At 37.0% G+C, this 14,902-nt stretch overlaps 1 protein-coding gene and 1 long non-coding RNA gene across 7 annotated transcripts in view; one reads left to right on the top strand and one right to left on the bottom strand.

The window, feature by feature from the left end:
- Window positions 1-14,902, bottom strand: part of LOC137577574 (uncharacterized) — a 122,127-nt gene that overhangs the window by 27,745 nt on the left and 79,480 nt on the right. Inside the window, exon 3 of one of the 2 annotated variants that reach the window (XR_011032430.1) lies at window positions 4,843-5,530. This is a non-coding gene — a long non-coding RNA (uncharacterized lncRNA). The remainder of the gene's footprint in view (window positions 1-4,842; window positions 5,531-14,902) is intronic. The other variant, XR_011032429.1, reaches the window with a different exon arrangement.
- Dscam1 (Down syndrome cell adhesion molecule 1) overlaps window positions 1-14,902 on the top strand; it is a 67,614-nt gene that overhangs the window by 43,184 nt on the left and 9,528 nt on the right. For 4 of the 5 annotated variants that reach the window (XM_068291069.1, XM_068291071.1, XM_068291072.1 and 1 more), the window contains exons 5-11: window positions 7,391-7,510; window positions 7,571-8,797; window positions 8,870-9,025; window positions 9,090-9,882; window positions 9,949-10,125; window positions 10,190-10,356; window positions 13,812-14,024. In XM_068291069.1, coding sequence (XP_068147170.1) covers window positions 7,391-7,510; window positions 7,571-8,797; window positions 8,870-9,025; window positions 9,090-9,882; window positions 9,949-10,125; window positions 10,190-10,356; window positions 13,812-14,024 — 2,853 coding nt within the window. Of the gene's footprint in view, window positions 1-4,775; window positions 5,061-7,390; window positions 7,511-7,570; window positions 8,798-8,869; window positions 9,026-9,089; window positions 9,883-9,948; window positions 10,126-10,189; window positions 10,357-13,811; window positions 14,025-14,902 lie in introns of all 5 variants that reach the window. The other variant, XM_068291073.1, reaches the window with a different exon arrangement.

The raw sequence follows: 14,902 nt of genomic DNA, 5'->3' as shown, positions 1-14,902 counted from the left end.
AATTAGTAAAACATTTTGTTTATATTTTAGTTTACTCCTTATTAACTCCCTGTTTATTCCTGTAGCTCCTCCCAAAATAGCTCCCTTTGATTTTGGTCAAGTCCCAGCTAATTTTGAGGATTCCGTCTCTGTGAACTGTTTGGTTACCTCCGGGGACTTACCCATTGACATTGAGTGGTTATTCAATGGAGAACCCATAAACTTTTCTTCGGGCATTGCCGTTCTAAGGGGTGGCAAGAGAACTAGTCTCTTGACCATAGATTCGGTACATGCAGGTCATGCGGGGAACTACAGCTGCAACGCCAAGAATAAGGCATCGAGCAGTGAATATTCAGCGGCTTTGATTGTCAATGGTTACTAAACACATATTTCTATAAATTTTCTAGTTAAATAATCTGTTTGATTTATATTTTTGGTTTCTCCCTCTCACAACAACCTTTTATCCCATGAAAAGTACCTCCCAAAATTACTCCATTTAGTTTTGGTGATGAACCCGCGAATGTTGAGGATTCTGTTTCGGTAACATGTCTCATATCGAATGGAGATCTACCCATAGATATCGAATGGTTATTTAATGATTATGGCATTAGTTCCTATTCCGGGATTATGGTAATGAAAGGTGGCAAAAGAAACAGTGTCCTTAGTATTGATAATGTTAGTGCCAGACATGTGGGAAATTATACATGTCGGGCCAAGAATCAAGCTGCGGCAGTTAACTATACCACCGAATTGATTGTTAATGGTATTTCTTCTCAACTAAATGTATAAACTATTAATAAGAACTAAGTTATTTCTTTACGTTTTGTTTAAACTCTTTGTTTTGTTTTCCTTTCCAACAAAAAAAGTTCCTCCAAAGATAACACCTTTTAATTTCGGCGATGAACCCACAAATGTTGAAGATTCTGTATCTGTTACGTGTCTTATATCCAGTGGAGATTTACCCATAGATATAGAATGGTTATTTAATGATTTTGGCATAAGTTCATTCTCGGGAATGACTGTTGTCAAGGGCGGCAAACGGAGTAGTGTCTTGGGCATTGATAATGTTCAGGCACGACATGCTGGAAAATATAGTTGTCGGGCCAAGAACCATGCGGCGGCAGTTAATTTTACCAGCGAATTGATTGTTAATGGTATATTTAATAAAAATTCTCTACAAATTATAGCAAATTTATTTAATTTTTTCAACTTTAGTTCTTGCTTATTAAATTGAATTCCTTTCCCCTTAAAGTTCCTCCAAAGATAACACCTTTTAATTTCGGTGAAGAGCCCACAAATGTGGAGGATTCTGTATCGGTTACTTGCCTCATCTCGAGTGGAGATTTACCCATAGATATAGAATGGTTATTCAATGATTTCGGCATCAGTTCATTTTCGGGCATGACGGTTTATAGAGGCGGCAAGCGCACTAGCATGTTGACCATAGATAATGTTCATGCCAGGCATGCGGGAAAATATAGTTGTCGGGCCAAGAATCATGCTGCTGCCGTGAATTATACAACCGAATTAATTGTTAATGGTATTTGCAAAAGGGTTTTCCTATTTTATAAGACAGTTTTTTATTTAATTTGTATATTTTTTGATTTAAACCCCCTTACCTTCCCTTCTAATGCAGCTCCACCAAAATTAGCCCCCTTTGATTTTGGTGAGGCGCCAGCCAACTTTGAGGATTCTGTTTCGGTGAATTGTTTGGTTTCCTCTGGTGATTTACCCATTGATATTGAATGGTTATTCAATGGCGAACCCATCAATTTTGCCTCTGGCATTGCTGTCCTCAGAGGAGGCAAAAGAACAAGTGTTTTAACCATAGATTCGGTTCATGCGGGTCACGCGGGCAACTACAGCTGCAAGGCCAAGAATAAGGCATCGAGTAGTGAATATTCAGCGGCTTTAATTGTCAATGGTTGGACATTATCTAAAAACTTATTCATAACAAGTTAATTTGTCTTTTTATTTTTACTTTTTAACCTTTCCCTAAAACACCTAAAAGTTCCTCCAAAAATCACCCCATTCGATTTCGGCGATGAACCAGCCAACGTTGAGGATTCCGTTTCGGTAATGTGTCTCATAGCAAATGGCGATCTACCCATAGATATTGAATGGCTATTCAATGACTATGGCATTAGCTCCTATTCGGGCATAAATGTGGTTAAAGGTGGCAAAAGGAATAGCATGTTGAGCATAGACAGTGTACAGGCCCGTCATGCGGGCAAATATAGTTGTCGGGCCAAGAATCATGCTGCGGCGGTTAATTATACCACCGAATTGATAGTGAATGGTTAGAAACAAACTTAATATGTATACTAGTTTACTTATCAATTCTTTTATATATTTTTATTTTTAATCCACAACAATCCCCTCTCATCGCCTTAGTTGCCCCAAAAATAGCTCATTTTGATTTTGGTGAAGCGCCTGCAAGTTTTGAAGATTCCGTTTCCATTAATTGTTTGGTTAGTTCTGGCGATTTGCCACTCGATATTGAATGGCTATTTAATGACTATCCGATCAATCATTATTCGGGTATATCCACTTCAAAAATGGGCAAACGTTTGAGTGTTCTGATGATTGATGCTGTCAATGCTCGTCATGTGGGCAACTATACATGCAAGGCCAGAAATCTTTGGGCCTCAACTGCATATACAGCTCAACTGATTGTGAATGGTATACACACACAACAAAGATCTGGATTTGTATAGCACATTTTATCACGCGAAATCTTTGATTTTTATTTATCTTTGAGTTTTTACCCTTTCTCTATGTCATCTACACCCAAACACACACACTCTGAATTAGTTAAAAAAATGGCATGTTTGCTTTAAAAAAAAATTGGCATAAATAAATTACGAGCTTTATGTGTCTTGGCTTTTTGTATGTTAAATGTAGTTGTATTTATTTCCTAATAAGGAGATCAGTTTCTGGGGGATCCTTTATAGTCCTTTCTGTATGTATTTGATGTATATAAATTTTACTTTTTGAAGTGCCTCCTCACATAACACCCTTTGAGTTCGGCGATGAACCTGCAAATTTTGGTGATTCCGTCACTGTACAGTGCACCATATCGAAGGGTGATCTGCCTGTGGATATCTATTGGCTCTTTAATGATTATGCCATCAATGAATATCATGGAGTGACCACATCGAAAATAGGCAAAAAGGTCAATGTGCTGACCATTGATTCGGTTAATGGCAACAATGCGGGAAATTATACATGTCGAGCTCGTAATAATGCACAAACAGTCGAGTACACAGCCGCTCTGATAGTCAATGGTGGATCGTTATTGAATACTATATGAATATATATAGACATAAATGTAGTTGTAGTTCATTCATTATATTCTATTTGTTTTTCTCCTCTTTGGTTTGTTTTTGGTTTTTCTCCTTTTGCTAAAGTCTTACCCCAAATAACGCCCTTTGCCACAAGCGATCAACCCACACATTTGGGTCAATATATAACCTATCAGTGCACTTTAACCGAAGGCGATTTACCCTTGAACATACGCTGGACATTCAATAAGCAGCCTTTATTCAATGATGAAGATCAGGATATACTCATTGCCAAAATGGGTCGTCGAAGTAGTGTGCTAACGATTGAAAGTGTCGCCGCCAGGCATGCGGGAAGTTATAGTTGCCATGGCGAGAATGCTGCTGGCAAGGCCACCTACAGCACACAGTTGAGAGTTATAGGTGCCAGAAGCAACATACATTTCAACAATTTAGTAGTTGTTTTTATTTTAATGTACAAATTTTTGATTTTTAATCTCGATTTTTATTCCTTCCATAAAACCATCAACACAAAACTTTACTTAGTTCTGCCGCGCATCATACCCTTTGCCTTTGAGGAGGGACCCGCTCAATCGGTGGGTCAATACTTAACCCTTCACTGCTCTGTGCCTGGTGGTGATTTGCCCTTACAGATTGATTGGTCATTAAATGGCCAAAGCATTCCCGACGAAATGAGCTCCATAACCACAGCTCGTGTGGGTCGGCGTGGCAGCGTTTTGACCATTGAAGCCGTTGAGGCCTCCCATGCTGGCAATTTCACCTGCCATGCCAAGAATTTGGCCGGCATTCAACAATATACAACGCAACTTAATGTTTATGGTTAGCCCTATAGATATTTAATTAACGTTGCTGCTGCTGCTGCTACTAACGGAAATCATTTTATCAAAATTAAAGCCGGCTGCATGTTCTTCTACGTTTACTATTCATATATCTGTCTATAGATCTGTCTCAACTGCCTTTACTATATCTGTATCTGTATCTGTATCCGTATCTCTGTATTCTGTTAGCACTTGTAGTAGGAAGTAAAGATCTTGTTTTTACACCACAAAGCTTGAGCATGTTTCAAACTAATTGAGAGCACTGCAATTTGTAAAAATGAGCACCAAAAAACTAAAGAAAACAAAATGGGTAAAACGGAAACATAGACTGCTCTAATTTCAATTTGAAAAATACTTTGTTTTAGAAGGAAAAGTATGTACTAGGGATGAAATTCTTTTCGTATTCTTTAACAGGACTTCGTCAAGGGCTATTAGATTGATTGATAAGAATTTTAACAAAATGAAAGAATAATTAGGCAAAAGTTGACACAAATTCACCAATAGATGATCTGTACTAAAAAGGTATAAACTTGGCGAAGATACAAAATAATTACCATTTTAATAATAATCAAAACATATCGGCTAAAAGTGAAGAAGGCTAAGCCCAAGCCTAGGTAATGTGAGGTTATTTAGTAACGTTTTTTTTTATGATTTTATTTTTATTTTCCATTTTAAGTGCCACCAAAATTGGCGCCATTACCCATAAACTCGCCACTGTATGTGGGCGATTATTATCAACTTACCTGTGCTGTGGTTCATGGTGATGCTCCGTTCAACATCACATGGTATTACAATGGCCAACCGGCTGGCGATCTATCGGGCGTCACCATCATGATGCACAGTCGACGCAGCAGTTCGCTGAACATTGAGAGTGTTCAGGGTCAGCATGCGGGAACTTATAGCTGTATGGGTGCCAATCGGGCAGGCCAAACGCTGGCCGAGACCCAACTCAGTGTCAAGGGTTTGTCTTTCTGTTTGTCTGCCTTCTTGGGTAGTCTATATAGTCTAATATAGTCTCCACACTGTTCTGTCACCCAGTCTTATGGTGGTTGGTTGGTTGGTTGGTTGGTTGCATGTTTCGTATTGTATTATAACACAAGTTCTTATTCACGATTTTCCGCACAATTTTCTGTCTGTAATGCAGAATTACCACAAATCGATCAATTCCATTTCAATGCAAATGGCGTGAATGGCGGTCAAGCTGTGCGAGTGATGTGCATGGTAACTTCGGGAGATTTGCCCATTGATATTTATTGGCTGAAAGATGGTCAGCCCCTGTTGCGTTCCATTTACCATAAGATCGATGAGTACACCTTGATACTCTCGCTGCGACAGACAACCATTGGGGATTCGGGCAATTATACGTGTGTGGCCAACAATGCGGCAGGTTTAAATAGTCGCTGGTCCATACTGAAAATAAAGGGTATAGAACTGCATCGTAACTATATAATATAATGCTCAAGTTTATGATTTATCTTCATGTATATAGTTTTAATTTCCTAAAAAATCAATCATTCCTATAAAATAATGCATTCAAAAAAAAGAATTGGGCAACAAACTCTTTTTAAGAACCCCCTCAGCTAGCCGACCTCTTGCTCTCCGCCTCCATGTGCGATGTCAACGATTATGTGCAACTTACTTGCATAGCCAGTAAAGGTGCCACGCCCATTATATTCGAATGGTGGCTCAATGGGCTGCAATTGCATGATGATAGCTCTGAGCCAGCGGAAGTTACTCAAGCCACAGTGGGTGAGCATACGAGCCTGTTGCTAATACCCAAAGTTCAGGCCAAACATTCGGGCAATTATAGTTGCCGTGCCAGCAATGATGTGGGCGTGGCCGTACGTGAGGCCACACTAACTGTAAATGGTAAATGATGAACCTTGGGGGCGGGGTTTACTTCTCTTTTCGTCCCCTTTTTCAACTCTTTCGCTCTTGCTCAATCAATCGATCTCTTTTTATCAAAATTTTTTCCAACTTTTGCTCTTTTAGGACCAAAATCATACGATGTCTCTATATAGCTACTGTATATGTATATATAAATTTGTATAATTAGGCAAAAGTTAGTTGTGACCTAACCTATGCTCAAGTGTAAAAGGACAACAAAAAAATGTTCCTATATGGCAAAACAGCTCAGATTCGCACACTTACACACACACATACACAGCCACAGTGAAAACAAAAGCACCACACACGCACACCCAAACAAGCACTTTACAAATCCTTATTTCCCAACCAAAGGAAAACAGCTTGACCTTGGCTTAAGCTTATAAAAACTTTTATTTATTTCAATTAGTTTTGGCTATGTAAATTATTACAAATTCACCAGGCTCATGCTCCTAAAATAAAATAAAAGAAATATCCAAAAACAGAACACCAAATGAACCACCAAAATACAACAGCAAAAACAAGAACAAAACCAACAACAACAAGATCGCTTTCAATTGTCTACTAATCTCCTATCGTCTAACAGGGACTGAGTCTCTCTTTCTATATAAGCTTTCATTAATGTCTAGTCCTGATCAGTCCAGTCTATAAAACAAAATGATCCGTCCTCTCCCAACCCTCCCTCCTATACCCTAAAACCCACTTTAATTAACTTTCATTTTCATTGTGCATTATTATTTACCTAGCTCATAAGAAACACAAAGCAAAGTCTGTTTAATGAAAATTCTAAATTCGAATCGCTTAATTCGATCCAAAGACAATAACAGAACTTTGTTTTGCACAAATCGCATGCTTGTTTAACTTTTAGTTATTAAACTTTTGCTTTAATTTAAATCCTCACTTAATTTGTCCTTTAATGTTTTCGTTTTTCAATGTGCTTTAATGTATTTGGTTGTAGTTGAGAAAAACATTTTCATTTCATTTAAAATTTAAGCAAAAGAGGTGGAAATATTTTTGTAAATTTTAAATTAAATTTTACTGCATAAAGCATTTACACCACGGCGTATACTTAACAATGCAGACATAAAAACTTTCATAGCATACTTATATGGGCAAGCATTGCGTACACTTAATGACATCTTTAATTTTTTGTAGCCTACTTATAAGGGCATATAGAGAAATACTTCCACCTCTAAAAAAGAGCAAATTAAAATAATAAATGAATACTTTCGACTATATATTTCAGTAAATTATTTCACTTTGCTCTAAAAGTCCGTTCCGTTCCGCTTGACACAAAATCCAACCGCATGATGTAGATAACATTTAACTATATAATAAGGAATCGTGACAATTTGACTAACATATTCATTTTTTCCACACAATCATCGACTAAATCAACAACAGTGCCACCAAGATGGATTTTGGAACCCACTGACAAAGCCTTCGCTCAAGGATCAGATGCCAAAGTTGAATGCAAAGCTGATGGTTTCCCCAAGCCACAAGTGACCTGGAAGAAAGCAGTTGGTAAGTAGAAAAATGATACTTTGCAATCAACATTTAATTAATCAATTTTATATTTTGCAGGCGACACTCCCGGCGAGTACAAGGATCTAAAGAAAAGCGACAATATCCGCGTTGAAGAGGGAACTTTGCACATTGACAACATTCAGAAAACCAATGAAGGATATTATTTATGCGAAGCCATCAATGGCATTGGCTCCGGTCTATCGGCAGTGATAATGGTTAGTGTGCAAGCTCCTCCGGAATTCACAGAGAAATTGCGTAATCAGACGGCACGACGTGGAGAACCTGCTGTGCTGCAGTGTGAGGCAAAGGGCGAGAAACCTATTGGCATTTTATGGAACATGAACAACATGCGTCTGGACCCCAAGAACGACAATCGTTACACCATACGCGAGGAGATTTTGTCGGCTGGAGTGATGTCAAGTTTGTCGATTAAACGCACAGAACGCTCAGACTCTGCTCTCTTTACCTGTGTGGCCACCAATGCCTTTGGCTCAGATGACGCTAGCATCAATATGATTGTCCAGGAAGTACCCGAAATGCCATATGCCCTGAAAGTGCTCGATAAATCTGGACGTTCGGTACAATTGAGCTGGGCTCAACCCTACGATGGAAACTCGCCACTGAATCGTTATATCATTGAATTCAAACGTTCGCGCGCCTCATGGAGTGAAATCGATCGAGTTATAGTCCCGGGACACACAACCGAAGCTCAAGTACAGAAATTGAGTCCTGCCACAACCTACAACATTCGCATTGTTGCCGAGAATGCCATTGGAACATCACAATCTTCGGAAGCTGTTACCATTATCACCGCAGAGGAGGCACCATCGGGCAAACCGCAGAATATTAAAGTGGAACCCGTCAATCAGACCACAATGCGTGTCACATGGAAGCCACCACCACGTTCGGAATGGAATGGCGATATTTTGGGCTACTATGTCGGCTATAAGCTATCCAATACCAACTCGTCATATGTCTTTGAAACAATCAATTTCATCACGGAAGAGGGCAAGGAACATAATTTGGAATTACAGAATTTGCGTGTCTATACTCAGTACTCGGTGGTCATTCAGGCATTCAATAAGATTGGAGCTGGTCCTCTGTGTGATGAGGAGAAACAATTCACAGCTGAGGGTACACCAAGTCAACCACCCAGTGATACTGCCTGCACAACATTGACCTCTCAAACCATACGTGTAAGCTGGGTTAGTCCCCCCCTGGAGTCTGCCAATGGTGTGATTAAGACTTATAAGGTAGTCTATGCCTCCAGCGATGAGTGGTATGGTAAGTAAAAGTGGAAGGGGAACAGGATGTAAAATTGATTCAGTAAAAGCTAATCGCACTCCTTTATTGCAGATGAAACCAAACGTCATTACAAGAAAACAGCCTCCTCAGATACCGTTTTACATGGCCTTAAGAAATATACCAACTATACCATGCAGGTTCTAGCCACCACAGCTGGAGGAGATGGTGTACGCAGTGTGCCAATTCATTGTCAAACCGAACCCGATGGTGAGTCTAACAATAAAACTAAACTCTTTGAAAAGAATAATACATTTTAAATGTCTTCTATTAGTTCCCGAGGCTCCCACCGATGTCAAGGCCTTAGTTATGGGCAATGCTGCCATTTTAGTCTCCTGGCGGGCACCAGCACAACCCAATGGCATCATTACTCAATACACCGTCTACTCGAAGGCTGAAGGTGCAGAAACTGAGACCAAAACCCAAAAGGTTCCCCACTATCAAATGAGTTTCGAGGCCACCGAATTGGAAAAGAATAAACCCTATGAATTCTGGGTCACTGCCAGCACCACTATAGGCGAGGGTCAGCAATCGAAGAGCATTGTGGCCATGCCCAGTGACCAAGTGCCAGCAAAGATTGCCTCATTCGATGATACTTTCACTGCTACATTCAAGGAAGATGCCAAAATGCCCTGTCTAGCTGTTGGTGCCCCTCAACCCGAGATTACCTGGAAGATTAAGGGTGTCGAGTTCACTGCCAACGATCGTATGCGTCTATTGCCTGATGGTTCCCTATTGATTAAGTCCGTAAATCGTCAAGATGCTGGCGATTATTCATGCCATGCAGAGAACTCCATTGCCAAGGATTCCATAACCCATAAACTAATTGTATTGGCTCCACCACAGTCCCCACATGTCACACTCTCGGCCACGACTACAGATACTTTGACTGTGAAACTAAAGCCACATGAGGGTGATACAGCTCCTCTGCATGGTTACACTTTGCATTACAAGCCCGAGTTCGGTGAATGGGAAACTGCTGAGGTCTCGGTGGAATCGCAGAAACAAAATATTGAAGGATTACTATGCGGTTCACGTTATCAGGTCTATGCCACGGGTTTCAACAAGTTAGTACACACAACAAATTGGGTTCGTTTAGTCCTTTAATTAATATGATTCCTCTTTTCATTTAGCATTGGCGCTGGTGAAGCATCTGACATTTTGAATACACGCACCAAGGGACAGAAACCTAAATTGCCAGAGAAACCACGCTTCATTGAGGTCTCATCGAATTCAGTGTCCTTGCATTTCAAAGCCTGGAAAGATGGTGGTTGCCCGATGTCTCACTTTGTTGTAGAAAGCAAGAAGCGGTAAGCGATCCTGGTATTTCCTTTTTGAACCCCCTCTAATCGTCACTCCCCTCTCTCTTATTAGCGATCAAATTGAATGGAATCAAATCTCGAACAATGTCAAACCCGATAATAACTATGTGGTCCTTGATCTGGAACCTGCCACTTGGTATAATCTACGCATCACTGCCCACAATTCTGCTGGTTTCACTGTAGCTGAATACGACTTTGCCACTTTAACCGTTACCGGAGGTATTTATTATCTGTTTTCCAATTACATGTTGTATATACTTTAACTACGTCGGATAATTGGCATTATCCTTCCCATATACAAATAACAAATCAAAGCATTAAATTCTAGTCGTACCTGAGTTAATTTTGCTTTTTTTCAATCACCTCAAAAACAAAAACCAAAATATGAATTCAAAATGAATATGAGCAAATTTTTTAGAGAATTTTTTATTTCATTTTTTGTTTACTTTTTTAATGTAACAACAAATTGCACTGTAAATTGTTAAAAAAAAAAAAAATATTTTTATTTTCCATTCTTTTCGGTTTATTATGCTTGAAAAAAGTATTGTTTCTCAAATGCCAGAACTTTGATTGATTGCAGGGGCTTGAACTAACATTTAGTGTAAAAAGCAACAAAAAAATAATAAAAACCAAAACCAGCGTGTTCAACATTTTTAATTACGTAAATGCAATTTGTTTTTTACGTTTTTTGTACCACAATCCCCCGCTCTCCTACCAACAATAGTTTGAATAAAAATTTGAAAAAATAAACTATAAATATAGTTAACAAAAAGTCACCAATCCACGCCAGCAATTTCACGTTATAAATTGTGTAATTAATTGATTATGATTTTTCTTAGACCCAAAACTGTGTTTTTGTAGTGCTCTAGATCACAATAATTGTTAAATATTATTATTTTGATTTAAACCTTTTGGTTTTCTTGAGAAACAAACAAAAAACCAACTCTCTCACACACACATACACACTTTAGTTTGAACTTGTGAAAGCGAATTTTAATATGAAAATTTGAGCTACGTTAATTGTTGCGTCTGATTCTGTATAAAAATTGTTAATGTTTTCGGCAATAAATTGTATATATGTGTTCACATGATCCCAAATTGTAAAAACATTCCGATTCCCAATGTATCCATAATTACTAACGATACTTTGAAACTTTTTTCTATTAGGTTTTAGTATAATCAATTATTGATTATCAAATAAAAATGTTTAAATAGTTGAGACCGATAATCAAAAGCTTTTCTCATATAGATAATGGATTATCTATCAATAAAGGGTTTAGTTTTCAGCGAGAATCTTGTAAAGTTCCCAAGAGATGAAAAACTTATAAATGAATCAAGCAATCAATATTATGCCAACTAATTCTAGTTTATTTCATTTGAAATCTAAAAGCTTAGGATTACATATATAGCTTCTTTAGCGATACTCTATTCACAGCTTCATTTAATATAAATCGCTTTCGCCTTAGAAGCTATGATCTCCTCTTTAAAGTGATAATTTGTCAAAAAGTTGAATAAGCTTCTAAAAGATTACCCAAAACTCAGCTATTAATAACTAAAGTAAAAAAGCAAGTTCCTCTCTCTGCTTGATTGAGGGGTACACAGGAGAAGTTAAACAATTGTTTAGAAAACTATTTTGCTTAGAGGAACCCAGTCACATTGTCATGGATATGCATAAGACTAGATTCATTATTTGATTGTGAAGGATTATCAAAAATGTATGGGTTTTTATGTGTTTATCCAGTCAATTTACTTTTTATGTGAAGGGATTTGTTTGATTCTTCTCCCGTTCCAATTAACCCGTTTAACTTTTCCAATTACCACAAGAATAATTCACAAATATCCAAAATATTCAGAGATTCACACCCCACTTGCAGTTTCATTCCATTGAGGGTTAATTTTCAAAACATTTGCATTTTGATTTTAGCGTAATTGTTTTAGAAATGTTTTTTTAGTTTCATGATTTCATTATTTTTTTACTTTTTCGTTGTAACTTTTAAATTTTTTGATTGAAATAGCAAAATGCTCAATTTTTGATATCGTACGAACTAAATGAGGAAACTCAATTTTGTGAGTCGAGCAGCAGCAGCGACAGCGGCACACAACAACAAACAAACTCTATTTACAATTACAACAACCAACCAGAAATAATAAACTGAAAAGTAATTAACCAGAGAGCTGAGATCATTATGATCTCAGATGATGATGATGAACCAATGCAGAGACCTTTAATTATTCTTTTCTACTTTACATTCATTATATACAAAATACACGTCAAACATTTTGTTTAAATTGTTTTTAATTGAGATTCAGTTATGTCATCATGTTTATATATACGTAAATGTATATAAATAAATATGTACTGTATAGTTGAGTTCCCACCTAAGTTAGTTAGTTTTATTTCAATCAATTTTTGAGACAACAAATAATTTCTCTATTTCTCTCTGTCTGTCTCTCTCTCGTTCGTTCATTCGTTCTTGGAATGTTGTTCAAACAGTTGAAAATTAAATTCATTAGTTTTTAAGCAGAAACCAATACAATAAAAAAAAAAAAATTGCATTTTAAACGTACTTTAAAGATGATACCATAATATTTTTCTTACTGGTTATACTTAAATTATTTACAAACTTAATCATATCTAGTTAAATTAGTTTTCATATTTACAAAAAAAACATATTTCAAAGTTCTTAAAGCATTTGTAAGATATTCAATTTAAATTTATGAAGAACTCAATACGAAAAAAAGTTTAAATTATTGCTTTTCTGTAATTTGTATATGTGTGTGAAGTATCAAAGAGCGAGTAGCGAGTGGCGAGTAACAAGTGGTGAGTAAGGATACCGAATAGTTCTCTACTCGCTACAAATGGCCCAATATCTGGTTAAGACTTAATGGCGATTGGCGAGTAACGAGTAACGATTGATAATTTTAATCTACTCGCTAAATACTGTAACTGTCAAAGTCTGATAAGTAACGAGTAGCGGATGATGAAAAATGCTATTCTACTTCTTACAAATTTTAATGGCAAATGACGAGTGGCGAGTAACAAGCAGCGAGTGATAAAAAATCGTATTCTACTCACTACAAATACCCAACTGCCTCTCTCCCTCTCTCTCTCTTTGCATACTTCTCACTATTTCTGTCTCTGATTCTCTCTCTCTCTCTCATTTCTCCATTTGTATTTGTTAAACTCTCGAGAAAAAAAAAACACTCGTCTGTGGTTGTTGTTGTTTGTGTTGTTGTTTACAGGCACTATCGCCCCTTCGCGAGATTTACCCGAATTAAGCGCCGAGGACACCATACGCATTATCCTTTCGAATCTAAATTTAGTTGTGCCGGTTGTGGCCGCTCTGCTCGTCATTATCATAGCTATAATTGTTATTTGTATACTGCGTAGCAAAGGCAATCATCACAAAGGTATCTATTCAATTAACTAATCAACAAATATTTCCTTTCTCTTTCTCTCTCTCTCTCTCGTTTTCGGTTATTTACAAAAACAAATCACAAATACACACTCTACTCAACTCTTTTTTTTTTTGGTTACCCAAATATTGCCTGCCCATAATCTATATATAAAATATCTCCTATAAATATTCATATAAATACGTTTGATGTTGTGAAAATGTTGCACCAAAAAAAAAAAAAAAAAAAAAACTGTTGTTGCATGTTGTTGCAAATAGGCACTCTAGCCCCTCTCGATGATGGTTCGGGTCATGGCAATGTCCATGCCCGTATCCCATTGCCCGCCTGGATGCCCGAGTGGCTGGATCTGAACTTTATGGTTCCACTGATAGCCACAGTGGTTGTTGTTGCCGTTGGCATCTGCGTGGTTTGTGTGGCCCTTTCGAGAAGACGTGCGGACGATATGCGTGGCGGACAAAAGGATGTCTATTGTAGGTTAACGGGCCAAACCAATAACAGGAATCAGAAAAAGACATTATCTAACATATATCTACATATATATAATAATTTCCCCCCTTAAAGACAAATTTTATTTCTGTTTTATTGATTGATGTGAAAAGACAAGTTTATCTTCTTTTTTTTCTAACTGAGTCATCCGTCACTCCTTTTTCAAAATAATCGGGTTAAGTAAAGTAAAATAAAGCTTTGGCATGTTGCATGATCTGATCAATTATCATCACTTTCACACTACAAAAATATACCAACAAATTGCATTGCATAACAAGAATATACTTAAAAGAAAAACGATACAAGCGAAAAATACCAATTTAACCCAAGTATATACATTCATACATATAAATATATACTATTATATTTATATTCATGTGTATTCGTTATATGTATATTATATATATTGTTCATACTTTCGACCATCATTCAATTTTCCATCATCGTCATCATTGAAGAGACTTAACAATTGGAAAAATTGAATTTGTATTTGAAATATTTTGCGATGACTTCAAGTTTTCAAAGACCAATAATATCAAGAAAATATATTTTTTTATTTAGACTAATATCATGTAATCTAATCTTGCAGATACTAAAATACAACTCCCTTAGATAGCATTTACATACATAGATAACTTATCCCACTTTTAGTTCTGATATACTTTTTTCTGAAATGAAAACCTTAATATTTAAACGAGTAAGAATATATCTCTATATAGTTGCACCAACAGAAAGAAATACATCAAATTCGTATGGGCATATGATAAATCTTGATCTTGAATATTAAAATTGTTTTATCTTCATTTTAAAATGATTTTACCAGAACTTACTATAGAAATAGTCCCCTCTCAAGTTCATTTTT

The sequence above is a fragment of the Drosophila tropicalis genome, unplaced genomic scaffold (assembly GCF_018151085.1).
Source record: "Drosophila tropicalis isolate 14030-0801.00 unplaced genomic scaffold, ASM1815108v1 contig_593, whole genome shotgun sequence".
NCBI classification, from domain to species: Eukaryota; Metazoa; Arthropoda; class Insecta; order Diptera; family Drosophilidae; genus Drosophila; species Drosophila tropicalis.
Note: the sequence above shows the minus strand (reverse complement) of the source record. Positions and strands in the feature narration are given on the sequence as shown.